The 16753-nt window shown below is 45.7% G+C and overlaps 1 protein-coding gene across 3 annotated transcripts in view; it reads left to right on the top strand.

Moving 5' to 3' along the window:
• Positions 1 to 5587: 5587 nt before the first annotated feature.
• HLF (HLF transcription factor, PAR bZIP family member) overlaps positions 5588 to 16753 on the top strand; it is a 41139-nt gene continuing 29973 nt past the window's right edge. Inside the window, exons 1-2 of one of the 3 annotated variants that reach the window (XM_006263281.4) lie at positions 5588 to 5794; positions 7282 to 7617. In XM_006263281.4, the coding sequence (XP_006263343.1) occupies positions 5683 to 5794; positions 7282 to 7617 (448 nt within the window). In that variant the 5' untranslated portion in view covers positions 5588 to 5682. Of the gene's footprint in view, positions 5795 to 6155; positions 6431 to 7281; positions 7618 to 16753 lie in introns of those variants that run through there. The other 2 variants (XM_019494394.2, XM_059732074.1) reach the window with 2 other exon arrangements.

Below are 16753 nucleotides of genomic sequence, written 5' to 3'. Positions count from 1 at the left end.
AAAGCAGCTCTGGGGCAGGGAGGAAGAACATTAAGGTTTCTTTCTGTCATGGCCACGGAGAACTTGAAAGCATGAATCCTAGAGGCTTCAAAGCCAGAAGGCAAATAAAACTTGTTAAAAAAAAAAAGAGAGAGAGCAAACTACATGACTTTTTTAACCCAGTCATGTGGGGTTTTGTATGTTTTAGTGGCCTGACTCGTGATTTTTTTTTGAATGCTTGCGGTTGAGAATTGCTGCATATATATACATTTTTCTCTTTGAATTTGGTCGGAGCTTGCGGGTGGAGGGCTGTCAGCGCCAGATCGGTTGGGCTTCTAAATTTGCTTAAGAAGGGAATCGGTTTTTTTAGGCGGCGAACTCCTCGTCTCCACGTTGGCTGCGTGTTTATTCGGGCCCGTTGCAATGTTGGGTTTTTTGCATGAAGGTTTGTGTAAGAGGTTCCTTCCAGGCGATTTCTGAGCATGTTCCTCTATCCTCATGCTTTGATGCACCAGAGTAGGTCAAAAATTTAGACTCGTTAACATGCCTTCTTGTTACTGTGGAAACTAATCTCCGTTTGCAACCCTCCAATCCAAGCCTTGGCTCAATGGTGTGAGCGTGTGTTTCAAGTAGAAGTGTTACGCGTGATAGACAACTCCGCGTTTCTCAGGGAGGTAGTGCAAAGAAACCATCCATCACAAAACAATGGATGATGATTTTGCAACACTTCTGTCCTCCCAAAGGGCCACTTTTTCTTTATTAAGCCTTAAGGCAGTTGACACCAGCATCAGAACTGGATTCTTGTAGAAGTTGGGCTGGCATTAAGGATAGGAGAAGCGGGGCAGCGCCTACTCCAGAGAGAAGATAACGGTGGCGAAAAAGCAATTTCACAGCTGTTAAGTATTCATCCTTAACCTACAATGATTGTTTTCTGCTAAAATTGATGATGATGATATTCGGTGGCAGCAGATGGCAAGCTGTGCTCTCTGCTTGCAGGATACAGGTCAAATTTGGTGGTTTAGAAGTTCCTAGATTAGTTCGTGTTTGGGTTCAAGTGCAGTTGGCTGCTGGTCTTCTACGATACTGCAAATTGTAGTGGCAAGAACTCAGTGGTCGTCACAATCTGGAAAGAGACTTGGGGGTCCTGACGGACCACGAGATAAATATGAGTCAGCAATGCAATGCTGTGGCCAGCAGAGCAAACCAAATTCTGGCGTGCATCCTCTGATGCATCTCAAGCAAAACCAGGGCAAACATCCTCCCGCTTTACTTGGCCATGGTGAGGCCGCAGCTGGAGTATTGCATCCAGTTTTGGGCCTCTCATTTCAGGGGGGACATGGAAAAGCTTGAGAGGAGAGCCACTCGTATGAGCCGAGGCCCGGATGAGGAGAGGCTGAGGGACCTGGGGCTCTTCAGTCTGGAGAAGAGAAGGCTCAGGGGACTTGGTGGCAGCCTACAATTATAAGAGGGGTACATCAGGACCTGGGGGAACAGCTGTTCACCAGGGCTCCCCAAGGGATAACAAGGCCTAACGGCCATAAACTCCAGGAAGGCCGATTTAGACTGGATAGAAGAAAAAAGTTCTTTATGGTGCGAGTGTCCAGGGCCTGGCACAAACTCCCCCCAGAGGTGGTGCAAGCACCCGCTCTGGACTCCCTCAAAAAACATCTGGATATTTTTCTTGCTGGGATCACTTGATCCCAGCTGACTTCCTGCGTATGGTGGGGGGTAGACTCGATGATCTCCCGAGGTCCCTTCCAGCCCCAAATGTCTGTGAATCTCTCGTGGAAACAGAAACTCTTTCTGGACTGAATATTGCAGAAGAAAAGCGGAAGGAGAATCTAGTAATGCAGGCAAGTCGAGCACTTTTAAACTGTCTGAATTAAACTTTTGCTCCCAGCTTGCACGTCGGACTCTCGTGGTTGTGAATGTTCATCAAACCAGAACATCAGTGTTTTTCCTATTGAAAAACCTTAACAGAGGAAGTTTGGGGGGGGTTTCTAATAGGCGAGAACATGAAGAATGTGTCAGAAGTAAGGCAGCTCCGGCTGTAGGTGGGCTATGTCCGTGGAATGGCAACTTTCCGGGAAGACAGAGGCGTCTACCAAGGAGAAACCTCTGAATATTGATGATCTGAATATTCCTGTCAACTGGGCAGTAATAAATGCAGAGGGTTTTTTAGCTTTTGAATTCTAGGCCAGTCCAAACAAACTGTAAAGATTTTCCTTCGGATAGTCATGGAAGAAAAATGTCAGCCATCCTTTTTTTTTTATGCTAACTTTCCAGTGGAGAACAGGTACAATGATGCTGGCTCCTCTTTTCCGTTTTAGATGATCATTTCTGCTGCAAGTTAACTCCAGAAATGTTGCTTTAGTCCGGAAGGATATTCAAGAGTGGAAAAACATATCAAGTGCCCTTTCAAAAATTATAATCAGCAGATCATATGAACCGCTCTCATAGGGAGAACACTTTGAAATTAGACTGAAGCAAGATGGTAACATTGATTTAAAGAGAACCAGCACCAAATTAATTCTCCAGTACAACGCTGGCAAGCTGTTTTGAAAAGGCCTTTTGATTTGAACAAGCTGTGTGGAATTAAAAACATTCTCATATTAGGGTCAATGGACAGGAGCTATTCATCCTACAGTGGGGAAGTTTTTTAAATTAATGTATTTTCTTAAGAAGTATTAAAAGAACATCTCTGACGCAACTTGGAGGACATTCATGACTTATCTAGCCAAAAATATTCAGTTTTGGGAATGTGATTAAGAGGGCAAACCTCTCTGCTCTGAAGGCTACTAAGTATCATTTTGTTATAAGTGACTCACCAGGGAGGACAAGAGATGATGATTTAGGTTTTGTTTCTGCAGAACAAACAGCTCCTGCAAGCAAAGGCAGAATTATACTTAAACCAAAAAAGGTAATTGGATTTTTGAATGTGATGAAGTCTGTTGGTGCTGCAATAACAGCAACTGCCCTCAAACAATTCAAAGCAATGGGCATTGCATTGCACGGCTTGAAGCCCAAGGCCATGACCGCACATAACTATAACTATAAAAGGCAAATGCAACCGAGTTCAGAGAGAAGTCAGAGCCTTAACAAGATTGGTTTTTCCTTTTGTCTTGTGAAACACTCAATGTTTGATTCTCATATTTAGCGAGTTTATACATCTTTGTGACATTATCACACTCCTGGGATTTAAGGAGCCAGTATGTGATGAACTGGTCTCCAAAGCTCTTTCTAAAGAAGTGGGATGGTAAAGAAAGAGAAGCATGCCATCTGCTTCATTTCAGTACTAAGTGCCAGACGTCTACGATGGTTTGGTTTCAAAGCCCAGGGATTCAGAACTAAAAGTATGTGAAGGAGACAAAACTTGGGCAGGAGAAACTGCTCTCACAAAAACTCTGCAACTAGATACTCATTTGCAGCGTGGTGTTTTGCCATGATCCTTTAGGTCATGAATTTAATGTTGCAAGTCAAATGTTTCGGGAAGTTGTAGGGTTTATTCAATGTCCGCTGTATCAATGAAAAGTCTCAAAGGATTTGCTTGGAAACTATCCTTCTGATAAAGGATTCACAAGTACACTGGCTGTTGGTTTTTGTTGGGGTTTTTTGGGTGGGGAGGAGGGGTTAAGGGACTAGCTGATGAGTGTGAAACTAAAGCTAGCGTCCCACGGGAAAACCAGTTTAGATTATATAAACCAGAAAGAGAATGATTATTAGGCTTGACTTGAACAGTTAACTAATTCAGAAAAGAACTGGAAAGCCTGATATGCTTTGGATATTGTCATACTGTCACCCAAGGAAAGTGTTTTTTTACAACTAAAAGTACATAAACTGGGGGTTTTTGTATATCCCCAGAGCATCAACTGTGCCCCTCAGCAACTTAAATACAATGCTTTGCTGTTGCAAGGCATTAGACGATGGAAAGCCTGGTGAAGAGACTTCCTTTGGCACAAGTGACCTGGATCTTTTGCAATGAACTTTAAGCTCTTGGCAAGTGGCTGAAACCTGGAGCAAGCCCAGAAGCATCACCGGAGTTTCCTTGCAAAAATAAGCTTTCAGCCTCGCTTCCAAAAGTATCCATCATGCTCAAGATTTTATTAACCTTGCCTGCCCGTGTCCTGAGTGGAGAATGCAGTTTTTCAGCACTTAAGCTAAAAAGACTGGTTTGCTCTCTACAACGGCTCGGTCTCGGTTGGTGGGTCTTCCTTTAATTGATAGCCAGCGGCAGACAGCATTGATGTGAAAGAAGGCATCCATGAATTCGGTTGTATTTTATGAAGGGGAAATGAAACGCGTTAAATAGCTGATAGTTTATGGGGGTGAAAGGGAGAGGGGGAGCTTTTAAAAGACTAGTTGGATGCTGTGATCTTCCCCCCCTTCCCTCCCCACCAAGTGCTTCATTTTGGTTCATGCTTGCATTATCATCTGTGAAAAAGAAAGCTGAATCTAACACTCTTCATATTTCATTGCAGAATTGGAAAATGCTTTTTGGGAGGAGAGGGGCCAGAAATACTTCTGTCTGCCCCGAGAAACAGTCGAACGTCAGCGGAGGGCGGGTGTCCTGCTCCTCTCCTGGTCTTAGACGTATCGCTCCGATGAAGGTGCTTTCTTTTGGATGCGGATCGCAAACCTCCATCCACGCACCTACCCTGGCCAGACTTTGCCGAGCGCAGCCGCGGAGGGCGTCGAGAAGCCGGCCAGCAGACGAACATAAGAAGGCGCTGCCTAAGCTAACCCAGGAGAAGCGCGTCTCCTGACCATCGTTGGGTATGCGGGTTGTGGCCGTATCGTTGTAGAGCAATCGGGACTCATAGTCGAGGTTAGACGAGCACCTGGCTGGGGGCACTTGAGCCCAGCGCTCCTTCCTGCCCAGGGCAGGGGGTCGGACTCAGTGATCCACTAGGTCCCTTGCGACCCTAGAAATCAATGATCTCCCTCATCAGACCAACTAGAGGAGATTTCCCCACACCTTCAACTCTCCCGTGAAGTACGAACTTTCATGTCTACCCAGGAGACCGTGGACGGACCATCTTTTCCCCTATGCCTGAAGGACGGTGCTCGGGCCTGAAAGCTTGCAATGAAAGAAATCTTTGTTGTTGCAAAAAACTAGTTGGTTTAGTACAGATCTCCTCTACTGCCAGTCCTGATGCCTTCTAGCCATTGCCTTCAGGTTTTCCACCGGGGAGCGGGGGTCCCTTCTCGCCCACCCCGGCTGCTGGCGGTGCTGGAGGTGGCCCCAGGGGCCAGCGGGGTTGCACGAGAGCGCCCCAGGAGCTGCTGCAACAGAGGCCGGTAGCAGAGGAGGCATCGAGGGGGGACACAGCCCTGACCCTTAGCCGCCTTCGGGCCTGGGTTCAAGTGTCGCTGCCCTGCTTGGGGCTTGGGCTCGTGGGGGCCTGAGGGGACCCGCCTGGGACCCAGAGGGCAGCCAGCTGCGCCCTCTCCACGTGCCCCTCTTACAGAGGTGATGGGGGGGGGAAAAATGAGTGGGGCGGGGACGTGACACAGCTGCGGGCTGCCCGGGCGGGGCCAGGCGGGAGGCCCCGCCCCCTCCCGCCTCCCTGGGCGGGGAGCTGGGCGCTGACGTCACTGGCGGCCGCGGCGGCACATGGACGGGCTTGTGGTGTGAGCCGGCGCGCGCGAGCGGAGCTGGGCGGGCGGGCGAGCGAGCGGAGCGGAGCGGAGCGAGCGGCCACCATGGCTCGCCCCGTGCCCCTGGCCCCGACCCCCGCCTTCCTGCCGCCCACCTACGGGGTGCTCAAGTCCCTGCTGGAAAACCCCCTCAAGCTGCCGCTGCACCACGAGGACGGTGAGAGCCGCGGGGAGCCCGGGGCGCGGGCAGGGGCACGGCGGGAGGCGCCCGCGCTGCCTTTTTGTCTTTCTTCCTTTTATCCTTCCTTCTTTCCTTTCTTCGTTGATGTCTTTCTTTTTACTTTCTTTCTTTATTTCTTTTTTTCTTTCTTTCTCTCCTCCCTTCCAACTTGGGTGCATGGCAGCCCCTTCCCCTGGGGAGAATCGCTCCGTCCAGCCGTGACGGGAGCAGCGTCCACCTTTCCTCCCAGGGATGGCTTGGACATGCTGGGGTAGTGAAGTGTGGGCATCCTTCTTTTTGGGGGGGGGGGGGGGGGGTCCTATTTCTATGTCTTTCCTATTTCTATTTCTGCCCTACTTCTCATCTATTTAAAAAACAAAACAAAACACCTGCGAAGTGTATGTGGATGACTGTAAATCGCTAGGATTGCTAAAGCGGATGGATGGCAACTTGAGCGCGGAGGGGGAAGATGAGCTGAAGGCGGCGGATTCGGATTTAGCGGAGCCGGGGGGTTGTGATTAAAAGTGGCCAGCCCCTCGCCTCTGACACTCACGAGGACAAGGAAGAGGCTCCTAGATTTCAGCCCCCCTTTCTTTTCCAGGCTGTCTACAATGTTGCATCCCGGTGCTACTTGTAAGATTTATTTTTTAACATCTGTGTGATGTTTTTTAACATCTGTGTGATGTCCCCGAAAGAAAAGTACCATCATAAATAGACTCTAGAAAATCGCAGAGCTCAAGCAGATATTTTCTTAAAAAAAAAAAAGGATGTTGTTAAGGTGACGTTACTTTTTAACAGACCGTGTAGGGCATTTCCTTAAATAGGATGTTTTAAAATGAGCGCTTTGTTCATATTTTGGTATGAGCACTTGTATTTTTTTCTGGCTGTCCCCTGACCGTACTTCTTTCCAGCCTATTTTGTCATTATTTTAAGCAAGCCATTTCCAAACCTGAAGTAGTGGAGTTTTAATTATGCAGATGATGCCCTGCACCTTACGAGACCAGTTCTTGTAGCCTGAAAAGATGCCAAGAGGGCATCGAATTCAATAGCTACTTTTGTTTGCTTGAGGACTGAAGGATTGGGTCCTCTGACTTGGGTATTTTTGAGGTTTTTTTAAGGGAAAATTGTTGCTTTTGCAAACAAAATATCTGGCAACATGTCCTCTGTAAGTTACTTTTTGCTACTCGTTTAGGAGCTCTTAAGTAATCTGTGAGCTCTATCAGAGGGGACGTTTGAAGCCACATATGCCAGCGTGTTCTTCACTTAAAAATAGAGTGAAATCATGAAAATGCAGCTAGATCTAGCAAGGTGGAAATTTTAACCTGATCCTAAAATAAACACAGCAAAGGAATTGCTTCTGCAAGGAGATATTAGTCTCTGCAAGAGGGGAAATGTATCTTCCTGAAAATCATAATGATAATGATTCATTGCTTTGTTCTTCCATCTTTACTGTATGGTTGTGTTTTGTCGTTGTGTTTTTTAAGCATTTGGCAAAGAAAAAGACAAGGAGAAGAAGTTGGATGATGACAGCACCGGTGCTACAGTTCCCCAGTCAGCTTTCTTGGGTCCAACATTATGGGACAAGACACTGCCATATGATGGAGATACTTTCCAGTTGGAATACATGGACCTGGAAGAATTTCTTTCAGAAAATGGTATTCCACCCAGCCCGTCCCAGCATGACCATAGCCCGCACCAGCCAGGTCTCCAGCAAGCTACCTCAGCAACCCCCTCTGTCATGGACCTCAGCAGCAGGGCATCTACATCTGTCCATCCGGGCATGGTGTCTCAGAACTGCATGCAGAGCCCAGTCAGACCAGGTAAATCGACCGTAAACCCCCCTTAAGGTTTTTTTTAAATAAACATTAGTTCTCACTGCATGGCTGACACGAGCAGCAGAGAGAAATCCAGCGTGAATCGAGTCTCTGCCAGGGCCAGGAAAAAAAAAAAAGAAAATCTGGAGAAATCCTAACCAGCTCTGCAGGGATTTTTTGTTTCAGTTGTGTCAAGAATCCGTGGGAATTCCATGGAAACTTGCCTGTCGTCTTTTCCCCCCACTGGCAATGTAGCTATTAACAAGCTAAAAATACAAACCAATGTAAAAATAGTAATACACAGATGCCACAGTGTCAACTGAACAGGGGAAGGGAAAGGGAGAGGGACCAGGAGGGAGAAGTGTGCTTGTATGCTTACCAGGACACGGTTTGGTAAGAGAAGAGCCTGGTCAGGGCCCAGCTGCTTTGGTGGTGAAAGTAGGGTGGGAGGATTCTTCTCTCCGAAATAGGCCCTATCGGCATAAGCCCTGCATTCCTGCATTGACCTAAGCAAAAGGTAGACAAAATAAAAACTGGAGCTGCAATAGTTAAATATCAGACGTGGAATAAAACAAAGCTACGGGCCAGATTATGATCTCAGTTATATTAGCATAAATGGAGAGGAACTCTGACTTCAGTTGTCAGTGCCAGATTTAGATCTGTGCTAAACCATAGGGAAAGAAGACATCTTGAGGCTGCGCTCTGATTGGGGGGCTTGATTCAATGAGAGCCTTTCATTCAGTGTGATGGACTTTAAACCATACCCTTAGATAACCCCGTATAAATCCAGAGTAACCCCACTGGATTTGCATGAGTGTGGAAGAGATCAGTATCAGATGCAAAATGCCAGCATAGATGTTTCTGGGGCAAATGGAGCAATATGAGCTTCCACGGCTTTGCGATAAAGAGCTTGTTCGTGTTTCAGATTGATTTGGATCCTGACCTCTGCCTGTGTTTGCTAGAGCTGTGTGTTGGGAGCAGGAGACCACTCCTCTCCTCTCTGCTTGACCGCTTGGCAGGGAGAGCAAGCAGTGTCATTGTCAGAACCAGCGGAGAGGAGCTGAGAATAAAGACATGAACAAGGAAAGGCATGGGGAAGTTAATGCGCGCGCGCGCACACACAAAAAATCACATGCATTATTCAGTTCTCATTAAAAAAACTACAACACCTAGCAAGAATCTTTTTGGGCCAAGATAGAAAGCATGTGCAGAAATGCTTCCTTCATGCTGAGTGGCTTTTGTCAGGTTTAAGAACCACTTATCAGTGATTGATACTATTTTCCCAAGTGAAATTATGCTTAGAGTTGGGAATAGGAAAAGCAGGGTTGATTTTTACTTTTTTTTAGTTGTCCCTCCCAAGTCCCTTTGAACTACCCGCACGTACGTATACCCGACACGTTCTCGTGTCTCTGTATTGACACACATGCTTAAAAGCAGCTAATCCCTCACCAGTCCTCTTTCAGAAGTCCCTGGAGCTGAGCCAGCCTTTTAATGATCATCTGTCAGAATTTATTTGTAACCTATGGTGTGGGTCAACTCTCTGCTTGACTTTTTTTTTTTTGTGCAGTCCATTGATTTTGTTGGGTATTTTTTCCCCCAAGCTGTTAGCAAAATGATTTGGGGCTCATAAACTTTTCTCAAGGGTTCAATTATACATGTATTTGTATTGTTTTAAAAGGGGATCAAGCTGTCTAGGCCAGGGGGAAAAACACCTTGATTTTATTTTTATTATTCTGTGACCTCTTTTCTTTCCTAACAATAATATAGTTTGTGTTTCTTAGATGAGGAACTGAGTTCATGTTTATAAATGACAGTATTTTTTTTTTTCCATAGCATAACTGGATGCAAAATAAAACCAAACAGGTCTTTAAACAATAAAAACAGTGCTAAATCGCAGTGATTTCTTTTTCCCCTTCTAAATGCAGTTTGATAAAAATCCTATTTTCAGTCTCTTTTGAAGGCGCATCGGGATTCTACCTTGAACGTCAATATTTGAGCCAGTCCTTCGGTTTTTTGCTTTGAAACCTGGAAGGAACGGTTTTGCAGCTAAATGATGTGTGCTCTAAAAAAATATATTGGCACGGAGGCACTTCACTTACACGCCACACGAGAACTTTTCAAGTTTCTTTTTCAAATTCTCTCTTGATAAATAAGTCTTTTTAGTGGTTGTGGGCTCCTTTTCCTTCTCTAAAGGGTTTGTGTGGTTATGATACCAGTAAGAATTAATTTTTCACGGTCTTAGTAACATTGGCAAAACTAACACGTCCAGGTGATAACCACATAGGGCAGTTATATTGAAACACTTTTTTTTATTTGGGGTGTTTGGTATGTATCCTCTGAGTTTCATTTAGCCTAAGATCACTGGTGCTGTCCGCATGGGAGTGGAGAAACTGCTTATGCAAAGGGCCAAGTCCTGCTCACTTGACTTCAGACATCCTATTATTTTAAATAGACCTGCTGTCATGAGTAAGCCAAGTCGGATTTGGCCCATCGTGTGTGACACATTCATCCTAAGACACGTATGCCTACACGTGCAGGTTGTGTGTGCGCGTGGATATGCACGTGTACGTGCATGTGGGGTTCCAGGTGAGAGGGGTGTGTGTGTATGTACGGTACCCATGTCTGATCAATGTGAAATGTTTGAAATGATAAAAGTACATATTATGTGTGCACGTACTGGATTTCAGCCACTGTGTGAATGACTCCTTTAGATCCTAAAGAGAAATACATATTTTACCACCACTGAAAATAATCCAGCAATTTGCATTCATGTTTGCTGAGGAACTCGGTCCAGCTCAGCAAAGCTAAACTGACCTTGGCTGTGAATTCGGAATTACTGAATTATAACTGATTCATTTTCCTTGGGCGGAGGGGGACCCAAAAAAACACTTTTTCTTAATTAGACTGTATGTCTTGTGGTTGATGGAGAGGGGTCTTTAAATCTATTATCTTTTCTCCAAGCTGTAGTGAAACATGAATGAAATACTGCAACCCGGAAGCGTGCGTGCTTATAGGAAATGCCTTTTTTGTTTGGAGTGCGCTGAGGATCCTGGTGCATTTCTTTTTCATAAGTCAACTTTTTGTTTAGTAATACTGCTGTGTGCTCTACGCTGTTTCAGCTTGCCTGTGCAGTCTTGCCCCCTTCACAGATGCATAGTTGCACTTGGAAACATGTTCACGTGGCTGTCGGGAGCAGTCCTCTGATTAGTGGGTTTAAATCACAAGCCACTTCAGAGAAAAGTTTCTCCATAGCTATTTTTTTTCCCCCCCTTAAGTAATTTGTTAGTACAGGACAAATGTTTTGTTGGTGCACGTCATTGTAGTTGTTCTCCGGCTTTGCAGAGCCGGTACTGTTTCTGGCAGTCCTACAGAAAATCCACGTTTAGCTTTGGGGCTGTTTTTTATGAATCTTTTACTGTACCGAGCTGTTGTTAGGATTAAAAATGTTTAATGTTTTGCAGTCACCAGGTGATAAATGGCTGGTGATTAGCATTTGTTCCCCTGGGTCCATGAGGCTGGTCTAGGATCCTAGCCTGATAAGTTCCTTATTTGCTGGTGTGTAGATTGTGCCCTGGGGGAGAGCACGCACATGTGCGACCTAGCTGTGCGTCTCACGGGGATGCCGCTGACCCCACGTACTGAGCAATGACTGACACTGGCCCAATGACATCAGCTCACAGGATTAGGCCCCCAGAAGGGCTACTCTGGGCTTGGCAGTGCCATAAGAAATATATTCTAATTGGGATCTTTTTCCTCCCTTGTGCCTGGAAAATGCCATAATTTGCTTTAGTGTTAAAATACTAATGCAGGAGGGAGGGAGAGGTGTCATAGGCAATGTGTGATAACTCCTCCTCTTATTTGGCACGTAGAGACCAAGTTGCAATGTCAGAAATGAGTGACTATAGGGAAGTTTCCAGTTCCTGCTCCTAACTTTCTGGTTTCGGTACTAGAGACAGCAGCCACCTAGGAAATGGCCTTTGTCTTGCTCCATCTAGTTTCTCAATGGCCTGTTGAGAGTGACTTAATAAGTAGGCTAACCCCAGGATGGGTGTGTGTGTGTGTGTGCACGCTTGTACGTGTGTTAACAGCCCCTCAATTCTGGCCCGTCTTTCCCCTCCCGCATTTCTGAGCATGACCTCTTCTTTCAGAACAACCTTTCCAAGCCAGCTGAGGGTTACAGATTACCAGCAACCAGATACATGCAGGCTCTCATGCTTGCTTGCAAGCAGTTGCTGCGTGCTGTCTAGTCCATAACGTGAGCCCCCTGACTCAGAGGCCGAGGACGCCAGCACCTGGCACCCCCGTGCGTTTTCTGAGCCGTGGGCTCCACGTGGGGTTGCAGAAAGGACCAGCTAAGCCACAGCGCAGGGCCACGCTGAGCGCTGCTGTTCACATTGACTCTCACGTGCGGCTCTGAATGGCTGTTGCCTGCATGACCATGTGCTTTAGGCACGTGGCAGTGCCCTGTGCAGGCTGCTCAGCACGGCTTTTGCTAGAACGGCAGCAAGCGCACACACTGGGCTGTGTGTTCGTGCCATTACCAGCCTATAGTGAAATCGCCCTGAAATGGAAAAGTTGAGCTGCCTGGGCTGCATGTGCCAGGAAAATGCAGTATGCAGAAGATATCCACAAAACTGCATGCTGGATCAAAAGGAAGATACAGAATACATTTTGGCGAATACAAAAATAGACCGTCACATAAGAAAAAGTGCTGATGCCCCAGCCTGGTTAATACTAGAAGCAAGAACACTGGATCTCCTCCTTCCACAGATTTAGCTTGCCTGTCCACTGTTAAACAGTTGTTATTTGTTTAATAAATTGCTGGATCACGGGAGAAAAAACAATCTGCATTAACGGGGGTTACAAAGTTAAACCATGAGAAGCAACTTTTGTGTGAGATGATTTGGAAAACCTCAAAGGGCAAATTCTGCATTCCTCACGCAGGGTTGGGCTTGCAAGACAAATGGGTTTACTTGAGTAAATGCTTTTCATTGGGAGGTGCACAAAGGGCCAAGCGTGACTCTTCTTGTGTTTAGATATTTGGGGGGAGGGGGTCTGGGAGCAAGCCAAGTGCACCGCAGCCCGTTTGAGTGCTGAATTTGCAGTGTGTTGTCCAGAGTTTTGCTGCCCCTCTGGAGGCGTCTTGCAGAGTGCTTGACTGAGTGATTGTCTAGTTGGGTTATTTGATTTTTTTAAGAGGCGAGCATACCCTGAAGTCGTATCGCAAAGCAACATGGTGTGGTTGAAAAGGGAGACCTCATGGGGAGCTATTCGTGAAGAAGACACTGATGGTGTTTGATTAGATCTAGCTCCTCGTAAGCGCATTGTATGGTTGTAATCTATATTTGTTTGGAAGTAGAGGGGCAAGACGGGATAATGACAGCTAGCATCTGTGTCCAACTCATCACGCTACGTCTCACGTGGTCCCGTGGATGTCAGCGGGGCAGCTTTCAGCACACTGCCCAGCTCGAGAAAGGGATTGCACCTTTTACCCCTAATTTGTCCCCGACTAACAAATTATGGAGGAATGATGCAGTCTTTTCTCCTGTTACTCGTCTTCCTAGACTTTTCTTGAGGTGGGGGATTCACCCTGTGTTTCTAGACATACCCAGAACAGATCATGACATGATCAGAAGCTCAGCTGGCTACTGGGGCATTGCTAGTGTGGCCCATTCAACACACACATTAAGCACTAAAATGATTTTCTTGGGAAAAGGTCTTGTAAGAACGACACTGTAGCTGTAATGGTTCAGAAATTATGCGTGAGACAAGAATTTGTTAGGGTGATATCTTTTATTGACCCAACGATGTAGTTGGGATAAAGTTAGACAGGCTTTTAAGTGCAAGACATTCTTCACGAGGTCTGTGACCATTTCACTTTTCTTGGCAGTTAAAAATGTAATTTTTTTTTTTTTTTCCATGCACATTCCAGAAAAGATCAAGTGATTAGAAAAGTAGCATTTCAGCCAACTGATATTCAGACAGCTGTGTTAAGATCTTTTCTTTTTTTTTTTCTATAAAGCTCTCTGGACAGTGGAAGTGTTGGAGGAACATTAAAAAAACCCAGTATTTCATATTCGGTGGCATTTAGTTGCACACATTACCCTTTGGATATGTGTAATTTTGAGAAATTGTTGGTAAGATGCACCGTTTCACAGCTAGAATGAATGTCAGTCTCTGGGGCCGTAACTATAAGCCGGCAAAGTCAATGGGAATTGCCTACATAAAGCAAGGCTGAATCTGTCCTGAGAGGATTGGGATTGACATGAGTTAATACAGGCAGGTGGGGCCTTGTATATTGGTTTTTTCCTCCTGGAGCTCTTCCTTGAACTTACTTGGCACCGGACTTTCACTAAGACTATCGAATGCCAATTTGGTGCAAGTTGTGCTGTTTTGCCACTTTTCATTTCCTGATAAACTTAAACCTGTCACGCAACTTTCAGCACTATTAAATCACCGCTGCTGTTGGTCTAGAGAGTTGTTCCCGCTGGTCCAAGCTGTATTTGAACTAAAGGTCCCCAGGGCCCAGTTTTGCTCGGGTTTATATATGCATGCAATCCTTTTTTCATTCTGCTGTATTTTTCCATGGCCTCTGATTTCTTGTCCTAGCTACACCAGAAGTGGTTTTGACCATAGGCAGATAGGTAGCCCGCTTCTGTTTAGATGACATCTTTTGCAGTATTTAAAAGGCTGCTGAAATTGCAGCACTTGCTCATAGACAAACACTATGCATTTAGGGTTGGGTTTTTTTTATTTAGGAGGAAAGACTCCCAGTCTCATTAGGGCGTTAGAAAGCCCTGTTGGATCTCAGTACTGTGATGATTGGAACGAGAGTACAGATAATTACTGAAACAAAACTTGCCAGGTGCCTACAAACCAGTGAGTTCCTTAGAGTAGCGTGCATTTGTCACAAACAGACGCCAGAATGAGCCACGCTGGGCTGTGACTAAACATCCTCTTAGAAAATGTAGGTATGTAAATGCACAGGGAGAAAGGTATGTTATTTGGCAGAGGTTTGATGATGATGATGGGGAATGGCAAAAAAAACACTTATTTTCCAGTTAGCAATCTCGACCTGCTGTAAATTCTTTATTCTGAAACACGGCTGTGGACGGCAGGTCAATGATTAAACATATCGTTGCAAAACTAGTGGGTACTCCGGCTTTAATACACAAATGGATGAAGATGGCTCTTTGTCCATCGCAAAAGTCATTACTCTGCGTAGCAAGAATTGGACCTCATGCTTTCTAAAGCACTTAGCAGCTCCCTTGCTGCTCCAGTACCTGCACACGAAAATGCCTGTATTTCCGGTAACCTGGTAACTCAGTAATCACGACACACATGAGAGCCCTAAAAACAAATAGCAAATGCTGTCTAAACAGAATCCCACTAGCAACTGCTTTCAGGGCTTTGTTTTGCACCAAGATTTTTAGCTCGTTTTTGAAAAAAATGAACGTGATGTGAAATGTGTTTCAAACACAAAGCCTCTGCGTAAGTCACGTGAAGGAGTAAAAACCATTGAAGGACAATGACGTTCCTGAAATAACAGCACGCAATCTTCCAGCAGCAGAATATGCCACTCTGGTTGTCAAAATATGCAGCAGAAGAGGGGATGCATGAAAAATAGAGGCAGGAACTTGGAATAGCTTGATCTTGAAGTCTACAATATGGAGTTTCACAATTTTGCCCGATAACTTGGCAGGAGCTAATACGTATCTGGAAGAGGTCAATTTGGTTTCTAGCATGTGCTCTCCAGTGAGAAGTGCAATGACCACGTCTGTGTGCTTAGATTTGCACTACTGTGAGCTAAGCACTTTTAATCGGGAGTGGGAAACTATCGGACTCGGGGCAGGGGGAAGCCGTGGTCGTCGTCAGACAATGGCATCCTCCCTTTTCTTCCGGTCGCAAAGTAGCCATTGCTAAAGTCTCAAGGCTGTCATAACTACAGCTGCTCCGTGCAAGGAGAAACTTGGTAATTTGCAGAGGGGTTTTTTAATCGTAAGTCTCGCTCTATTTTTTTCTTAAAGCCCCAGCTCCTGGAGTCCTGTGATTTATATACGAATGCTGGCTTTCCTTTACAAAATGCAACTGCCTTATCTTGTACAGTCATCGAGAAAAATCTTGAAAAGACTGAACCCACGAGGCTAGAATGTTCCCAACACTTATTATTTTTAAACGTCTCATTTTGCAGCCAACAGCATGACTACTTGGGGCCTGACTCATGGGTTTTCAATGCTTGAATTGGTAAAATTGTGCGTGTTTTTTGAGCTCTTACCAAGACCCACCTCCGCACCCCATTACTTTCTCGCGCTACTTAGCGAAAGGGGGAGTCCTTGATCCTGAACCCCCTTTTGCAGCAAAACCCTCCCAGTTCCCTGGCAGGGGGCGCCTCGTTGGGACTGCCCTGCTGTCCACCACATCCAGTTTAAATTTGGGGCTGCTTATCTCAAGCGTATCATCTTATCAACAGTTGTGGCAACACAGGCAGGAAAGTGTCCAAGTGACCTTGCGTGTCTGTATTGCCATTTATTCTTGCGGTATGCTTCAGCTGGTCCTCTCCCTTTCGTGTGACATGCTCTAACCAATATACATTTCCACTCAAATATCGGCATCTGGACAGGGCATGGGGGGGTTAGGAGCGTGGGTCTTGAGAGGTGGGCTGGAAACTTGGGGACTGAAGAGGAAACTAGATTGAGAGGGAGTAGAAACGAAGGGAAGATTTGTTTTCCTGTTGGCTTTGCAAAGTTGTGCAATTTAAGAATTGGATTAACCTGATATGACTTTGTTTGGCTGCCAGATTAGATATGTTGAGTTTCTTGGCATTGTGCATTGTACAGTACACTGTGTGCCGTCAATATGGGTGTGTCGGTATAATGCCTTCATGACACGACAGTCTTGCAGCATAATATAACACACGGGTACAGCACCAGGCAGGTTTCTCTCCCCCTCTTGTTAGGGCAGTTAAAAGCTTGTTATAGCCCCTCTCTACCATATTTCCTACAAGCCATTCCTGTATTTCCATCAAGTCACTCCAAGTCCAGCTTTTGTAGCTGAGCCCTTGTTTGACATAAAAATCCTGTGGATGTAGCAGCAGCAGCATAAAGGGGCGCACAAAATCATATGTCAAAAGGGAGGATTGCTA

Source organism: Alligator mississippiensis, chromosome 8, assembly GCF_030867095.1.
Source record: "Alligator mississippiensis isolate rAllMis1 chromosome 8, rAllMis1, whole genome shotgun sequence".
Taxonomy (NCBI): domain Eukaryota; kingdom Metazoa; phylum Chordata; order Crocodylia; family Alligatoridae; genus Alligator; species Alligator mississippiensis.
Note: the sequence above shows the minus strand (reverse complement) of the source record. Positions and strands in the feature narration are given on the sequence as shown.